Source organism: Nansenia antarctica (assembly GCF_963989245.1).
Source record: "Nansenia antarctica genome assembly, chromosome: 4".
NCBI classification, from domain to species: domain Eukaryota; kingdom Metazoa; phylum Chordata; class Actinopteri; order Argentiniformes; family Microstomatidae; genus Nansenia; species Nansenia antarctica.
This window is the reverse complement of record NC_137689.1, coordinates 43,994,939-44,013,510: the sequence shown is the minus strand read 5'-3', so window position 1 is coordinate 44,013,510 and position 18,572 is coordinate 43,994,939. Positions and strand designations below refer to the sequence as shown.

Below are 18,572 nucleotides of genomic sequence, written 5' to 3'. Positions count from 1 at the left end.
CTGTACCCCATCTCAGAAAAAGTATGTTATGTTAATATGAGGGGTTGCGTGTAAATGAGTGAAGTGAGACATTTGGGGGGAGTATCGTTCATGGATGCGACCCTGTAGGGAGTAGGTTATCCCCATCCGTTGCCGTGTTATCAGTGTGTAATGAACACAATGAATACGACAGGAATTAATATGGCTTGGACAGAGAGTTGGACTGGTGATCAGAAGGTCATGAGTTCAAATCCCACCTGGGAACACCACCACTAGTGTGCCCTTGAGTAAGGCACTTAGCCTTAAGTTACCCCAGGGAGACTGTCCCTATCTCTAATTGTAAGTCGGTTTCGATAAGAGCATCTGTTAAATGATAAAAATGTTAATGTTTTTCATTTTTTTAAAATTCGATTTAGGATTGGAGGGAGGAAGACATGAGACACCAGACAAAATGCATTTCCGTCCTTCAGTATGTAGTTAAGAAAACAGGGCCTCATCATACAATATTGAGCATTACAGTCTTTAAATTGTAAGAATAAAACTGGAAGATCCTTGATAACTAAGGCTTGGAATCCGCTGTTTGGTAAGTAATGCACAGAAGAACAAGACAGTGACAATAACAATTACAGATATAAAAACAGCAAATTCTAAAATAATATGTACATATTAAGTTCAGGTAAACGGTGGGTCCTTTCACCAAGACCAGCACTACATTACAAAGTACAGGTGCTTTACATAGAAATGCTTTGGCACTTTCAACGTTGCCAAACCAAATACAGAAAATCAAAAACACAATGGAAAAACCGCAGGTGAAATTTCTGAAATACGGAATGCTAGATTTATCCTTGCTGAGACACCAGAAGCTGTCACTTTGTGCCCAAACACATGGGCAGATGGTCCAAATCCTTGTGGTGGTAAGTACACATGTTATTGTGGTGGTAAGTGCATTGAATGTTATTTCCCTAAAGAAGCATTATTGAGAGGACAAACCAAGACTATGTTGTGTATCAGATCAGTCACTGTGAGGGCCTGCATCAACCATCCAAAGGAACACAATGCAATTAAAGTGCATCAGTACAAACAAATGCATAATCTCCATGTAAAAACTATATTATGCTCATGTCATTAGACCAGAAACACAGAAAACCGTTTTTCTTTCTTTCTTTTAATGAACTAGTAGTAGAAAAAAAACTATGAAGTGTTCAACAAAAAAATAGCTTTGAAGTGTTAAACATCACACCTCATGAATAAATAAAACATATCTTCGCTCCATGTTTTCCAGCAGTGGATGTGGTCTGTGTAAAATATCCAGTAAAACAGTCACTGAGCACAGGAGAATTCTTTTTAACCCTTTTACCACTGTGCTAACAAGGATAAGACGTCAAAGCAAAATAAACATTTTTTGTGTTGCAATCCAATAGGCTAACTCCAAGCAAGAAATAGTTCAGTAATACCATACCATGCACGCAAATGGTGGTAGATCTGCACTTCTGACCAATACCTAGATATCTCTCATTTTCTCTGAACAAACACTTCTCTCTAAGAAAAATTGATAAAAACAAACCAAAAGACAGAGTTCTCATCTCTTTCCTCTCTTGGAGAGGGTGGGTGGAATATATCGGGGGTCAGATGCTCTTTTTTGTGGTGGCTGTGTGTGGAGTCCCTGAGTGTGTGTGTGGGGATTGTGAGAAGGGGAGTGGGGGTTATAGTTTGTCTGTCTGGGGTCTCTGAGTGTGCTGACACTTGGGTGGGGCATGGAGCCAGGTGAAGACCGTCTCTCCCTGTCCCTGTCCAGTCTTTGGTTGTGGGAGTACGCTGTGGAGTGAAGCTTCTCTCTCGTATCCCCTGAGTGTGGCTCCCTAACGCTCTGGGCTGGTGGGACACTGGTAAACTCAGCTTTGTGTTGGTAGAGCTGTGGGGCTGGAGGGTGCTGAACAGGTTGGGCAGCCAGGAGGGGGTCCCTGGGCCTCTCTGCACCCTGGGGTGGGCAGCGTCTTCCCTGGATGGAGGAGGGGGCGGGGGCGGGGGCGGTGGGCCACCTTCTAGCCACCGTGGCAGTGCAGTATGATCTGGCCTGGAGAACAGGATCGCTGGGGGGGAAGGACAGGCTCCGGCTGAGGCCTTGCTCTGGCTTGACGATCATCTTGCTGTCCTTCTTGAAGCTGCTCTCCTCCGTCTTTATGATGGTGTCTCTTTTACCAGCGTCGTCTATCAGTGCACCCCAGTCCTTGTCTGTCTGTATGTGTGTACCGCAGGGAAATAGAGCACATCAAAATCAACTTTAAAAATGCACACTGGGTTCCATTGATTTGATTATAATTAACAATCAATCAATCATTCATTCAAATCAAATAATTCACCATTCATTTCTACGCTGTAATTTCTGGAACCAATTGCAAACTGTTAATACACATATGAACAAATCGGAGCACAGACACACAAACATACAAGGCCTTTAATACAGGGGGAGTTTACCCTGAGTGTCCGTAGGTGCCCCAAAATGAACAGACTGAATTTGGCCCGTGTGATGGTCACATTCAATCTCTGTCGATTACCTAGGAATCTGTGGAAGTGAAAACAAATATTAATCGGACCATATCCTGACCCAGGTGCTACTCATTGGTAGTGGATAAAATAATTCTACCCCCCCTCCCCCCAGGCCCAAATTAACACAGTGTGGTGCTCCCCCTCCTCCCAATTCACATCACATTGACTATGGCCAAAAATACCATAGATTTACATGAACTTATAGCTTAAGTACAGGCTCACCACACATACTACAGAAAAATGTAAGAACCAAACCAAAAACACCAACAAGGTCCAGGGGCGCTTAGGTGGCGTAGCGGACTAAGCGTTGACCACGTAACCGCAGGGTTCCGGTTCGATTCCGACCGCGGACATATCCTGCATGTCATCCCTTCTCTCTCTCTCTCTCACCCATCCTTCCTGTCAAATCTCTACTGTCTCTATCACAATAAAAAGAATAATATGAGTGGGACTGCCCCACTCAGAAAAAATTACTTTAAAAAAAAGAATTCAACAAGGTCCAGTTAGAGAACATTTCTCAAGCAAAGGTCCGGAACATCATAACGTCTAGATTGTGTTATGATTCAGTGCCATATACATACGTAGCCTGGTAGTTGTATCAACGTCTGTATGTAGTCAACAACTGACTGTCAAATAAAGTACAATTTATTATTAAATTAATTATTAGTTCAGTAATATTTCAACAATATTTATTGTACATTTTCACATTGAACTGGAGGAATTATACATAATAAGTACTCTAATAATAATAATAATAATCATGTTTTTTCATTTCAAGTAAAATAAGGGCTGCATTTAAATGCATAGGCTAACAGAGAGCTTTTGAAAAATGTACATTAGATATTTTTTTACAAAACCCTCCGTCAGTTTTTTATGTTGACCCAAAATCCAAGCAATTTAATGGATTCATTAGCACGTTGTTGGGCAGTGACTGAATGTGTTAGGATTCTGCTGGATATATATTGGTCTCTTAGACTTAGATCATGTATTTTCTGTATCCGTTCAGATTTGAGTGGATATGTTTGCTCAAAAGATGTGTGTTTAGTCTTGTAGTGGCGCTTCACATCGCTTTTAATAATTGCCACGGTCTCCGAACATATCAGACATACAGGTTTTGAACTGCCCGAGGGAAGAATGAATGTAAGAGACTGTCTATTCTTCATTAAAAGCTCTGTTTTCTATCTAAGGCTCTCTTTTTTTTTTCTTCTCTTATTTCTCAGAGTAGTCTCTCGTCATCCCCTGTGTGTGTATCTCATCTCACTGTCTCGAGCCAACTATGCTTATCAGAATGCACAAATTCCATTGGCTGAGTAGCGCCGCTAAACCAGTGCCGTAAAGGCTAGAAAATCTGCGCAAGAAAACAAAGAATAAATATTTAGGAACCCAGATGATAAATGATCATAAATAAACAACCCCTGTAAACACTTTGTGATTATCAACCCCCCCCATCATCCTGTACATTATGAAGACATGTTGTTAGACCTTATTTTAAACTGGATTATGTTTGGACTAGAGATGCTCCGATCAGGGGTTTTGGTGCCGATCACCGATCACTGGAATCAGTGATCTGCCGATCCGATATCACCGATCACCGATCACAGCGTCGAAAATGGCAATTGAAGCATTCTATTTATTGTGTAGCATTATTTATGTTTTAAATTATTCTTAACACCATTGACATTGTATATTAAGTATTTAAATGAAATTAGGAGATGAGAAAGTTAGGGTTGCTCCGATCTGGATTTTTGGGGCCGATACCGATCACCGATTTTTTTCCTCAAGATCAACCGATACCGATACCGATTTTTTTTTAAATACATAACTGTAGGCCTATTGACTGGATAGCCTACATATTTTTTGCTTTTTAGACAAAAGTTTTGATCCATTAGGCACCAAGCAAACGCAGACCCATTTTTATGGCATTTATGGCAAGTCTGGCCTATCACCCAGTTAGGGCCTGAAGCCCAAGTCAGTGATATGGCTGTATAAAAGACATCATAAACGTGGCCTTCATGGTTTACATACTGTTACGTCCTCCTATGTTTTCTGTTCAGTTATCTGTCTTCCCCAGGAAAAGGAAAAAAAAAAGATCGGTTTTTGCGATCGGCCATTTTTGCCGATCACCGATCGAGTCATTTGGAGTGAAATCGGCCGATTTAAATCGGTGGCCGATAAATCGGAGCATCCCTAGAGAAAGTATCATGAATTGACGACCATCTGTTTTATTGAATTCACAACCACCTGTAGCTTACTTCAGGAAAAACAAATAAAATGTACAAAAAATGTAGCTTTCCTGAGGAACAATAAACATACCCAAACTAAACTGCAACATAAACAGGCTATAGCCAAATATAAAATACTGTTTCAAGTCAGTCAGTTTCAAGTCATATTTAGGAGGAGATAAGACAGCAAGTCAGCAATAATCAATAAAACAAAAAAACAAAACATTGCACCTAAGGAGATTTCAGACTCAAACCTTACTTCTGATTAAGCAGCATCACTGGCAGATTAGCCTTGAGAAATACAAGCATCTCAGCGTTTTTGGCACTCAGCCTGTTCCTCTTATCATCTAAAATATGTCCTGCTGCTGAAAAGTCGCTCGCTATCTACACTTGTGCAATGTGCACAGAGGAAGACCTAAAACTCACGCGCTAATAGTTGTTGTTGCTATGGGCCAAGTGACTTCCTGCTCGCGGGGTCACATGACGTCGGTGAACACTACCTACACTACGCTCGTGAAGTCGCGCTGGAACTCTGACCAGCACTCGTGGAACGCCTCTCGTCCAATCAAAGCACTCGGTCCCTTTATGACGTCGAGCCCAGTGTGCGCTTCGGCGCTCTCTGAGCGAATCGACGAACGCAGCAAATGCCGTATGATATTCGTGGTATTGAAAGACCTTGCGTGCGTTCCTCCGCAAGGTATTTCTTTTGAGCAGACATTACAAACGGCATATTTGTTGTCTCTTTCCGACACTGTGTAATATTTCCAGACTGGCGACGCCATTTTGTAAACTGATCGGTCATGTTTGATCGGCCGTTTTGAGAACTCCGATCAAAACCGATCAAGGCCATATCGGCCGATACCGATCGGCGCCGATCAGATCGGAGCATCACTAGTTTGGACATTGCTTTAACTCCACATTCAAACTGTTCCATAGCTTCACTCCACAGATTGATATACAAAACCCTTTCCTGGCGGTACAAATACTGTGTGTTTTGAGATAAAAAAAAATTTGCCCTTACATTATAACCCCCCTCTCGATCACTGATCAATTTTTGAATATTTCCTGGTAGTAGGTTATTTTTTTTAGCTTTAAACATTAATTGTGCTGTTTGGTATGTAACAATATCTCGACATTTTGGTAATTTTGACTAAGAATAATGGGTTAGTGTGTTCCAGATATCCGACATTGTGAATTATCCGTATTGCTCTTTTTTGGAGAATAGATAGTGAATATATTGAACTTTGTAGTTATTGCCCCAGACCCCCACACAGTAATTTAGAGTAAAACTAGTGAACAGTAGAGAATGTGGAGTGATTTCTGATCCAGAAACTGCGTTGCTTTATTACTGAAATGCTTTTTGACAGTTTAATTTGTACATGCTTAATGTGTGATTTCCAGCTGATTCTGTCATCTATAATTACTCCAAGACATTTATTTTCATAAACGCTTTCAATTTCCACTCCATCTATTTGTAGTTGTACATGTCTATTCATTTTGCAATTACCAATTATCATTATTTTTGTCTTACTCAAGTTTAATGATAATTTGTTTATCAAACCATATTTTTAATTTACCAATAAATTATCCTGAGAACAGAAAATGATTTGTATCATTTGCAAATAATGCCATCTTCAGTAGCTTTGATACTTTGCACATGACATTGATATACAAAATGAACAGTTTTGGGCCCAACACTGACCCCTGGGGGTCCAAACATGTTGAGCAGAAGTTACTCATCTTCACAAACTGTTGTTAAATAACTTTTAACCCAATACTAGTCCCCTGATACCATATCTTTCCAGTTTATTGATTAATATATCATGGTTGATTGTGTCAAAAGCTTGACTGATTACCCCAACTGCATGTTGTTTGTGATCTATAGCAGCCTTTCTCAAAGTGTGGTCCGCCAGTGCCCCCTAGTGGTCTGCGACGGCCGCGAGTAAATTGTGATAATTTTACAGTAGCCTAATCTATTAACGAGCCTACAGGCAAGATCATGGATCGGTGGTTTATAGGCTACACGGCAGCGGATTTGACTGAAACGGCGATGATCTGATATCGTTTGCACGTCACGGCTGAACGACTTAGCCGAATTCGTGAGCTGAGACGGTGACGAGACGATAACGCTGGGAGGGTGTTTCCGTATCGTTTCACGTGGTCGGCAATTGCGTTTTTCGATAACGATGACGCGGACACCCACACATGTATACTTACTGTTCAGCACTTGAGGTTACATTCAACGCATTACTTTTGCTGGAGGCTAAATAAAATTATGAAAGCGGCAAGTAACAAGTGTGCGCATCAAAGGTGTAGGCATTAGGCACGTAACATCCATAAATAAAGTTTGATTGATTGATGTATGTGCGCATTGCGTGCCACCCAACCAGTCAGTGCAAGTCTTGTGCCTACACTTGATAAACCAGTGCTGTGATATTATTTTTCGTCTTAGAAACATCTTAGCGAGAGGCACTTCAACAATTATCGTTTTTTTAAAATGTTTGATATACTGTTGAGGTAGGAGGCCTGTTGTTCCTGGGCTATTTACAGGGTTCCTACAAGTTTCAACAAGTCGAATTTAAGACCTTTTTAGACCTTAAGACCATGGAGTGCAAGGCTTATAGAACATACTAGTATACGACAGCTGGAGCCTCCAGCCTGGAGGCGGCAAGAAATATGATTAATTAGAAATTATTTTTTTGTTTCTTTTTATTTTACTACTCTATCTTTTCAGTTTGTAAAGCGTCTTTGAGTGTCTAGAAAAGCACTATATACGTCTAATGTATTATTATTATTATTATTATGACGGAGACGGCCGCCTCAAAATTCCTGCATGGCTTGTAAACAAGCTTATGTTTTAGGACGTGTTCAAAAGCAAGGACTGTGTTCATAACCATGTGTATGTGTTTTCAGCATGTTGTGATGTGCTAAAAATGCAGTTAGATGTTCATAGCGATGTTCTTTCTTAGCTGCTAGCTAGCTACCAACGCAATGGTAGCAAACACCTCTGTTTTGATTCAGAGTGATTGTCTCCGGCATTTGGTTTGAGGTGTACCAACATTCAAATAAGAATATCTTCTTCAACTATTTGCAATGTATGACATCATTTGAAAGCTTAGAATCTGTACTTTCATAATCTGGAAACAACTGAAAAGTGACCCTGCCCTACTTGGGGACTTTTTCATTAGCAAATGAACTCCTCACACACAGTAGATGACAGGTATGATGTCCCTTTTCCCTTTTGACCATACTACTCTGTGTTCTCAAATGTATCAAACTGTGCATTAAGTTCTAGCAATCTGAGGTAATTGCCATTACTTGATGAGCCCAAAAGTGAATCATCGCCCCTGAATGCTAGGCCTCTCTCACTTAAGAATTTGATTACAGCCACAATGCGCCTCAAGACCTTCCAATATTTCTCCTCAACATCCCTCTGCCGCCTGAACGAAGCATCCACTGTGCCCACATTCTGTGATCTGGGCAGTAAAGGCAGCATGCTGTGTCTATGGTTTGCACTCTTCTTGTGGTCCGAAATTCGCTCAGGATGTTTCCAGTCAGAGAACCCAGACGTAAAAGCATTATGTTGTGAGAATAGCAGTTTACAGGCAAAGCAGTATACCATACGTATCTGCTGATGGTGAGTAAATAAAGCACAACGTTGTTGTTTGGGAGACAACAATAAAATAAGTCATTGGTAAGTGACCACGTTTTACCTCCAATACTGTGTATAATAATGTCCCGCACAGATGCTGGGTATTTGGACGCTCTATTCTGGAAGGCTGCAGGACCCTGAGAAATAGCCACTTCCCTGACGTGCTCCGTGATGGCTCCCTATAATTCAGGATCTGTTCAGATGGTAAATTCCACTAGGGATGGGACAGAATAATCGATTAGTCGAATAATCACTAGACTAAACATTAGGACTGTTAAAAAAAGAAATCCATTCAAATAAACGCAAATTAACGGACAGACCTAATGTCGGTTCTGTAGCACTATTTGTTGTTGTTTTTGCATTAATCACGCACTGAAAAACAATATACACAATACACAAGCATAATATTAATGTAGTTCAGTAATTATTATTAGTTATTATTACTATTGAGTAGGGGTGCAACGGTTCAGTTGGTCCACGGTTTGGTATGAACCTCGGTTTTTGGGTCACGGTTTCGGTAGGCTACGTGTTTTAAAAAAAAATGCTACTGCTTATTTACAAACTGTTACTTTACTTTATTTTGCTTATACTTATGGAACTTTAACATTTAGACACATTCCAGAATATGACTGGCATATTGTATAATATAAATATATATAAACAAAAAACACTTGTAAAATTGAAATAAATAAACACTTTCAAATGTTTGACTTGTACTGAAACTACAGATTGTACGCTTTCAAATGATGTGTCATACATTGAAATCCGAAAAAAGATGACGAAGTTACTCATTTGAATGTTGTTAGACCTCAGGCACATATTGGGTTAAACTGGCTGTAATCAAACCGGAAACAAACGCTGCTAACAGCTAGCGGCTCACAAAGCACATCGCTACAAAGGTCTAAATTGTATTTTAATAACATCACAACATGCTGATAGAACATCAACATTAGGGATGCTCCGATTTATCGGCCACCGATTTAAATCGGCCGATTTCACTCCAAATGACTCGATCGGTGATCGGCAAAAATGGCCGATCGCAAAAACCGATTATTTTTTTTTATTATTTTTTTTTTTCCTGGGGAAGACAGATAACTGAACAGAAAACATAGGAGGACGTAACAGTATGTAAACCATGAAGGCCACGTTTATGATGTCTTTTATACAGCCATATCGACTGACTTGGGCTTCAGGCCCTAACTGGGTGATAGGCCAGACCTTTACTATGCCATAAAAATGGGTCTGCGTTTGCTTGGTGCCTAATGGATCAAAACTTTTGTCTAAAAAGCAAAAAATATTTAGGCTATCCAGTCAGTTATGTATTTTTAAAAAAATCGGTATCGGTATCGGTATCGGTTGATCTTGAGGAAACAAATCGGTGATCGGTATCGGCCCCAAAAATCCAGATCGGAGCATCCCTAATCAACATGTTAAAAACACATAACTACACATAATTAGATGATCACAGTCCTTGCTTTTGAACACGTCTTAAAATGAAAACAAAAACAATGAATCCATTCCACAAAGTATACATATAGCTGTTTCACGCGAGTGGTTTACGGTTTCACCAGCTGCAGTCACAAAAAAAGTGCCTCTTAGGCTTGACGACTAGTATATAGGAGAGGAAGAACTGAAAGTAAAAATGCACTTTAGCCATGACAGCTGTACCAGCTGAAGCCCTTTTCCCCATTATGCGCATATACGACAAGCGTGAAGCATTTCTGCGACACACGTTTCTGTTCACTGTTTTTGTTCCCTCATCGCTGTATTCAATACCAAAACCAGAATTAATGACCCCACAACTAGGGCTGCAACTAACGATTATTTCGATAATCGATTAATCTGCCGATTATTTTCCCGGTTAATCGATTAATCGGATTTAAAAAACGGGGGGAAAAGAATTTTAAGAAAAGTTTATTTTATTTTATTAGCCTTTAGCTTATGACCTCTGCTCTACCACTGACGTTAGCCAGCTAGCTAAATACACTTGTCATGCAATATTGAATTCATGAATGCGAGCAAACACTCACTGGCTATCGCATTACATTACAGTCATTTAGCTGACGCTTCGCCAGAACTCACACTAACGCATTTGCATGGAGAGCAGGAGACCATGGAAGGGCTGAGCCCAGCAGGACTTATATAATAAAACAATAGGAAGTTAGCTGTAACCCTCCTCTATAGAAACATAGTTAGTGTAACCCTCCTCTATAGAAACATAGTTAGTGTAACCCTCCTCTATAGAAACATAGTTAGCTGTAACTCTCCTCTATAGAAACATAGTTAGTGTAACCCTCCTCTATAGAAACATAGTTAGTGTAACCCTCCTCTATAGAAACATAGTTAGTGCTCTGGTTCTCAGCACAGCTACGCAGACTACAGCTGGACGAGCAGCGTAGTGACAGTCAGCTAGCGGCAGCAGCGAGCTAACCCTGCTAGCTAACTCACTAGCATGTCCTGACAGCAGACAGTCATAGGACAGTCATAGGTTCTGCCCTTTCCGGCCATAGGTAGCGCTATGATTCGCTATGATTCGCGATGCCTACACTGGCCGCAAGGCAGCGTGGCGTGCGTCAACAGGAAGTAGGTTTGTTATGGAAACAAAACCCGGAAAAAAAAAAGTACAAAAAAAAGTAAAAAATAAATAAATAAAAAAGACGAATCGATAATGGCATTCGTCGCCAACGAATTTCGTTATCGATTATTATCGATTTAATCGATTCGTTGTTGCAGCCCTACCCACAACACAGATTTGTAGCAATCCAGGGCTTCCTCAAAATGTTGCCATGTTCTCAACTCCGCTCGCCATGAACAAACATTTGAACAAGAAGCGACCTCTGACTTTGAATGAAACGCAGCATAAACCGAAAACCGCCATGGTTCACTAGTGTATTGAAGCGTGGAAGGCGAACCGAACTGTTCAATATAAAACCGAGAACCGTTGCAACCCTACTATTGAGTGTGGAACGGGACAAGAGTCTGAGGTCATTCAACTGCACGTGTCATTCAGCCAGTGTAAGTGTTTACAGTTGGGCCACTACTTGTTTTTAGCTTAGCCTAGCGAGGGCTACGTTGCTAGTGTAGGAATATGCATGTTTTGTTGGTCTCTTTGTAAAAATGGCAGTGTTTACATCTCCTGGCTCTATGGTAGATCGCATGCTGATAGTGCGTTCAGCTCGTCTTCAGCTGGAGGCTTAAGAGGGAGAGAGAGTGACAGTTTCAGTTGAAGCTGAAGAGATTGGAGGCAGACATGGCTATTTGACTGCCAGCCATGTTCAGAGCGGAGAGCTCCACACTGCCAGACTTTTGGGGCATTTTCGCTGAACTTTGAAGACCCACCAAATATTGACTTTTCGGACTACATAAACATTGAACATATCTACCAAAACTTTAGACTCTCTTCTTTCATCAGAAAAAGAAAGTTTGTTTCTAGCCTTTTTGAGTGTTTAGAAATCGGCCGTAGAACATAGGGTGGTTTCAGCAAAAACACCTGATTTTGACCAATAAACAGAGAAAACGAGCTTTTTCTGCAGAACTTTTTCTTTTTTCTTTTTTTCTGCACTTTTCTGTATCATCCGACTCTGAACTGTTTGAAGAGTCGCGCGATGGCCGCGCTGCTCCGCGATGCTCCGCAATGCTCCGCGCCGCGTTTGGCACATACCCTATTCGTTTCGCCATTACTACAACCCACAGCAAGCCACTTCCTTCTCCAGGCTTTTATCGAACTACTGCCCCCATCTGGGACCGAAATACATTACACCCAAGTCTGAAATTCACTCGCTAGGTGTAGAACATGTCAATAACGCGATCCCCGCGCAAAAAAATAAAATTTCTATAAGACGCCAATTGGCGTCTTTGGCAGTCAACGTTACTATTCTATAAGACGCCAATTGGCGTCTTTGGCAGTCAATGAGTTAAGAGGCGTCAAATGTGAAGTTGCAGAAAAGTGAAATAGCGATGGGATCTAACGCTGGCGGGCATTGTTCCTCAGGTTTTGATGTGAGTAAGAACATTGAATTGGTCCCTGTTTTCCGAGAGGCTGGACAACTATACAAAATGCGTGCACCGCTCTAATGCGAGCGCAGGGTATTAGCGGCATGCCTTTTTTTGGTTCTGCATTATTGTTATGTTAGCCTAATTTAAGTATTCAGAAGGAGAAATTCATGAGGATTAATACCAGAATACATTTTATATTTCACTGTTAAAGATGTTTTTTTTTTGCATTTAAGATATTAAGTGCTTTCTTGCCAATGATCCTTGGCTGCCTTTGTGAATGTTGGCACACATCGAAAAATCGATTATTCATTCATAGCACCCACGGTCATTCGATTATGAAAACATTTAGTTATGCGTATCCTTAAAATCCACCGGTGGCTGCCGCCGATCGTCCGGCCTACGTGTGATATTTCCATCGACCTTGTCGTCCCCATTAACCTTGCTGTTGCCTCCACTCTCCGGCACCTGGTTCCCACCTTGGCTCACAAAAGCTGATGCATCTGCTTGAGCTGTAATCGGTTGAGCAGACAATAGTGCTAGTGCAAACATTAGCTTCTCTACTAACACAAAAGTTAGCTTCACTGCTAGTGCCTCCTGCTCCTGATGTCTCTGTTCTTGCTTCTTTCTGAACAAAAAACTTTGCGATTGCGGGTACGTTGTGAATCGTTTAGCATAACCGCTTAACTGATGCTGGCCCATATTCTTTCCAAAATACTTGTATAGATTTTTTATCAAATATATTCCACACATTGTTACAAAGTACACACCAATATGTATATATAAAAAGAACAAGAACAATGACAATGGTAACAGTAAGACTGTAAAATAAGACAGCCCTCCCCCACCACCCTCACCTCCCCATCCCCATGATTATCACAGTGTCTAGAAGTAAATACCCTATTTTCCGGACTATAAGTCGCACTTTTTTTTCGGATTTTGGCTGGTCCTGCGACTTATAGTCAGGTGCGACTTATATATCAATATATAGAGAATTTCATACTGACTGACATGAACCAAGGAGAAAACATTACCGTCTACAGCCGACAGAGGGCGCTCTGGGCTTGTGACAACGATATGCTGCTCCTATACCACTGAAGAAATGAACTAAAACATTAGCTTGTTGAAGCTAAGCAAACGGTAGCTTGGTGAACTTGCTTACTGGTAACTTGCTTGTTGGACTCGCTGGCTTGTTAATTTAGCCTATTCAGCCTCCCAGGTATGTTCTTTATGCTATTGTGTTGCTGAATAACTGTTAATGTGTTACGTCAACATACCGGACTTCTATTCAACCTGTTGTTCTGTGTGCTATTGTGTAGTTGAATAAACTTGCCTTTCCAGATTAAATGTCTGTTCTTGGTCTTGGATTTTGTGAAATACATTTCGAAATAAATGCGACTTAGTCCAGTGCGACTTATATATGTTTTTTTCCTCTTAATAGCGCATTTTTTGACTGATGCGACTTATACTCCGGAGCGACTTATAGTCCGGAAAATACAGTACATAAAATAAAATAAAGATAGATCTAGATCATCGTTTCTCAATGGGGGCGTTCAGACAACATCGGGGGGCGCTGGAGCAAATATTTTTAAAAGGGGGGCGTTGAGGTGTTCTTGGGGGGCGTTCACGCATAAAGTATTTTTCTCATTAAAAAAAACAGCTGTCAGCAGTGTTATTACGGGTACGTTCGTAAATGCACGAACGGTCAGTTCGCTCGGACAAACCGTCTTTTCAGTCAGAGCACCCATCTCTGAGCGCTCTGAACGTGGCCGGGCTCTGTGACGCAGACACATGTAGCGCAGCGCCCCAAAAAAATAAAAGTGAGTGTCATCAAGAAGATGGAGAAGCTGAAAACTCAGCTAGCAAAGGCAAAGCTTTTGATAGTTTCCAATGTGTCTGGGTAAGCTGCATTGTAGAAGAATCTTGACAGTTCATGTACAGTGCAGAAATTGCAATACTATGCTAGGCTACGATAGAAAGAACCCCGGTTCATCCCATCTGTAACGTCATGTTGACCATGGATGCACCATAGCTAATGCTAGCAAAAGCCAACTTTCAATGCCCAACTTCTATGAGTGTTTTCCTTGTAGGCTATGCTTGAGTGACATATGTTTCAGTTTGTGGGCTCATTGTAATTGTTGGCTATAAGCGAAACATTTCTTATTTTAGTTTTGATACTCAGTCCATATCCCCGCCAGTGACGTAAGCCTGTCGTGCCAAATACTCACTCCCCGCGTATACACACTACCCTCTGCGCTTATGCGTTCGCTTCGTTCGCTTCCTTTCAATACAGCTTATTTAATTTAGTTAAAATGAGTGCTAATACCATACCACCATACCAGAACATCACAGCAGGAACAACCTATCTCAAAAAAGCGATCGTATTGTAATAAACCAGTCCGGAAAGCTCTCAATAATCTTAATAAATAATAAATAATCTTAATAAATTAATTAATAAAGCTTACCAATAATCGAACCTAGAGAAATCAGCTACGAATGTCCCCTCCCCTCACAGGTTTATTACAGTATATTACATAAATGTATTACTGTTAAGTGTTGTGGATGTTATCCCTAGTGCCATTCTGAGGTTAGCATTGCGATGTGTTCGTCTTAACATTTATAAACTAAAATATACGATCGCTTTTTTGTGATATGTTGCTCCTCTTGTGATGTCCTGGAAACGAACACATAAGCACTCCGAACAGCTGTCAGCGTCTTTTGTTGCTATAGGAAACCACTACTCTGCTTGCGATTGATCAGCTGTCAGCAGTGTTATTATGGGTAAGTTCATAAATGCACGAACGGTCAGTTCGCTCTGGCAAAACCGTGTTTTCAGTCAGAGCACCCATCTCTGAGCGCTCCCAGAGCGCAGAGCTCTGAACTTTGGAATGTTTTGATATGAGAAATTCAAACTAAGTGGTCAGTTTATGAAAATAATACCATAGAATACTAAATAAAATATTTAAATAATAGCCCCCTAGCATTTGCCGCCATATTGTGACACACCCACCCCCCCTCCCTTGTTCTGCACCGGACATGTGTGAAATTGCTGCTGTTCCGTAGCAGTCTGTTTGTATTCTCTGCTCTTGTCTGAGTTTGTTTAACACTCAGAAACAGCATTTTTATTCACATTCACATGGCTTTTCTGCTCTCTGGTAGACTAATGATAATGATATTCCAACTGCCCAGTTAAATCAAATCCATTATTTGGCATTCAGTGACATGCTTTTTAAATGATATAACACAGAATATTAGTTAACATTAATATTCAGGGAAGAAAATAAGCCTACTTTTTTTTGATGGGGGGCGGTAAGAGACCTGGATAATGGACAGGGTGGCGCTGGCCCAAAAAAGGTTGAGAACCACTGATCTAGATTTATTTTTAAAATGTCTACGCTATTTCCATGAAGTCAGGTGTTGTTTTCTATATTAACGGCGGAGCAGGAATGCATAACCTATTACCGTTCATAAAATATGTTATATTGTTTGGGTGTTATGAAAGTATGTCAAAAAGGGTCCCCAGGTCTTTCTGCTCCTCTCAGAGCCACTGACTGAGAAGTGCAGCATCTCTAGATTAAGGCAGGACATTGTCTCAGAGCCACTGAGTGAGAAGCGCAGCAGAATTGCATGCCTGGCCAAGAGTGAGGCAATGGCTACCATAGAGTGCTCTGCAGATGTCAGATGAGGATCATCTTCACCAGTAATGCCAAACAGAGCTACAAAGGGATCCGGATCTAGATTCTGCTTTAAGATGTTGGATAGAATATAAAAGACGTACCTCCTGAAATTGTATAGGCGAGGGCATAGCCAATACATGTGATCAAGGGTAGCATGTATGGAGGTTTAGATTAAGATTTTTTAAAAGTTGTTGTTTTTTGTTTGCAAATTCCTGCCTGCTACACACCCCTAGGGGTGGGACGATTAGAAAATGTCATGTCACGATTATCGTGGGCAAAATAATCTCGATCCACGATATTATCGCGAGAATAAAAATAATAATAAATATATATTTATTTTTTTAAATGCCAATAAAACACACTGTAATCACTTTAACTTAGATTTTGTTGTATTTTTAGGACATTTTAAGTCAGTAATTCAAATTCAGATTCTAGTGGCACATATCTCTGGCTATAATCCGGGTCCTTAAGAAAGAGCAATTCCTTTTCGGACAATCAGCACCTTTCATTAACGTACCCAAGGAAGTTTAAAGAACGCACTCCCAGTGTTGCCAACTTCCAGAGCCCCTTGGCGACTTAATTAGTCAAGAGCGACCAGCGACAAATCTAACTTCCTTTTCTGGTCATTTGGGGAATTACTGTAAAGCATCTAACATATCCTGTATTCCACGGTTCACGTTACAACCGAGCTCAGGAGAGACGAGTAGGGATACAGTCTATGGCGAGCGATGGTTGCCGTCTCCTCTCTCCCTCAACACTCACAGCCGCGGGGAGCGTACCGTTGTTCGCAGGGGGTTCGGGCAAAGTTCGGGAAATAACGGACGGTTGTCATGTGTTTATACAGCATGGATGTTACGTGCCTAATGCCTTTGATGCGCACACTTGCTACTTGCCGCTTTAATCATTGTATTTAGCCTATAGCACAAGTCATGCATTGAATGTAACCTCAAGTGCTGAACAGTATTAAGTAAACCACAATATATTTGCTAAAGCTTAGGGGCGACCGTGCCTTTTGCAGCCATAGACTGTCACTGCCTGGTAATAACAAGGTAGGCAAATGACAGTATCCCGTCTAAAGTTTTTCACCAGCCATGGTGAGTAGGCTAGCATACGTTACCTAGTGACTGACTGACAAGGCTGACTTGACAGTAACGTTACCCATGCAGGCTGAACAATAGCGCGAGACAAGTTCTGTGAGGATATTCGCGCGCGGCTCATGTGAGGAATTGCAATTATATTAAACAGTAACAGTCGCTAACTTGACTGCAAAAGTAATGTAGCCTAGGCTGAAAAATAGCGCCAGACATTTGTTGAACACAGTTTATTCATAACATACGATTATGACGATTATTCAAATACCGTATTTTCCGCACTATAAGGCGCACCGGATTATAAGGCGCACCTTCAATGAATGGCCTATTTTAGAACTGTTTTCATATACAGGGCGCACCGGATTATAAGGCGCACCGGATTATAAGGCGCATAGAATAGATACTGCAGTCAAACGTTTGACTGGGGTTGCGTTACGCCCAAGCTCCACCTACTGCGTTGCGTCACCTCTCCATCGGTGTTGTGTCAACTTCCCGTTGTCCAAGCTCCACCTGAGCGTTGTCACCGTCAACGTTCTACCTGCTCCACTGTCAAAAATATATATTTTTCCACCTCAAGTATCAGCCGTTCGTCATCCATTTTTGCAACAAGCGTCAAGGACCTGCCGTGATTCACAGCTGACTCGCGTGAATAGCAATTCGCAATAGCTGCAACCACGAGATATAGAGTAGTTAGCTACAAGCATTTTCAATCTGCTATTATCTCTATTCGTGGATTAACCGATGTGGTGATTTAACAGCTGATAAAAATACATCAAGTAGACTACAAACAGAGCAAAACAACACCAGAAAATAACCAATAGGCTATACAATTATAACCAACAACCAATATGTGACAGCTCCTGGTGAAATGTGCAACGTACTTTTTCAGTTTTTACACATGCTTAAACTACAGATTGTAATGATGTGTCATACATTCAAATCAGAGAAAGATTGACCACGACAGGCGTATTTGAATGTTGGTTCACCTCAAACACTGAATGGGAGAAAAGTGACTCTGACCAAACCACAACAAACGCTGCTAGCGGCTAACAGCTAACAAAACACATCGCTACGAAGGTCTAAACTGTATTTTAATAACATGACAAAATACTGGGAGAACATCGACATGCTAAAAACACATAACTACACATAACTAGATGAACACACAGTTCTTGCTTTTGAACACGAGCTAAAACGAAACTAAAACGAAAGTCAACCCTCCCTTACCGGTAGCCTCCGGCAAACGAGAATAATGAATCCAATACACAAATGCTAAGTGTTTAGTGATCGTTAAACTGTTGTTTATTATATCGAGTGGGTACTTTAAAACTTCAAGTTGAAAGCACCAAGAATCTCACTTTGTTCCCTCGGAAACTCTGTTTAGTCTTCTTTACTTGGGGTCTTGTGGTGT

General features: G+C 41.0%; 1 protein-coding gene across 1 annotated transcript in view; it reads right to left on the bottom strand.

The window, feature by feature from the left end:
- Window positions 1-555: 555 nt before the first annotated feature.
- Window positions 556-18,572, bottom strand: part of LOC308156002 (putative helicase senataxin) — a 71,270-nt gene continuing 53,253 nt past the window's right edge. Inside the window, exons 23-24 of the mRNA XM_080529364.1 lie at window positions 2,455-2,542; window positions 556-2,215 (exon numbers count right to left, since the gene is read on the bottom strand). Coding sequence (XP_080385490.1) covers window positions 1,559-2,215; window positions 2,455-2,542 — 745 coding nt within the window. The 3' untranslated portion in view covers window positions 556-1,558. The remainder of the gene's footprint in view (window positions 2,216-2,454; window positions 2,543-18,572) is intronic.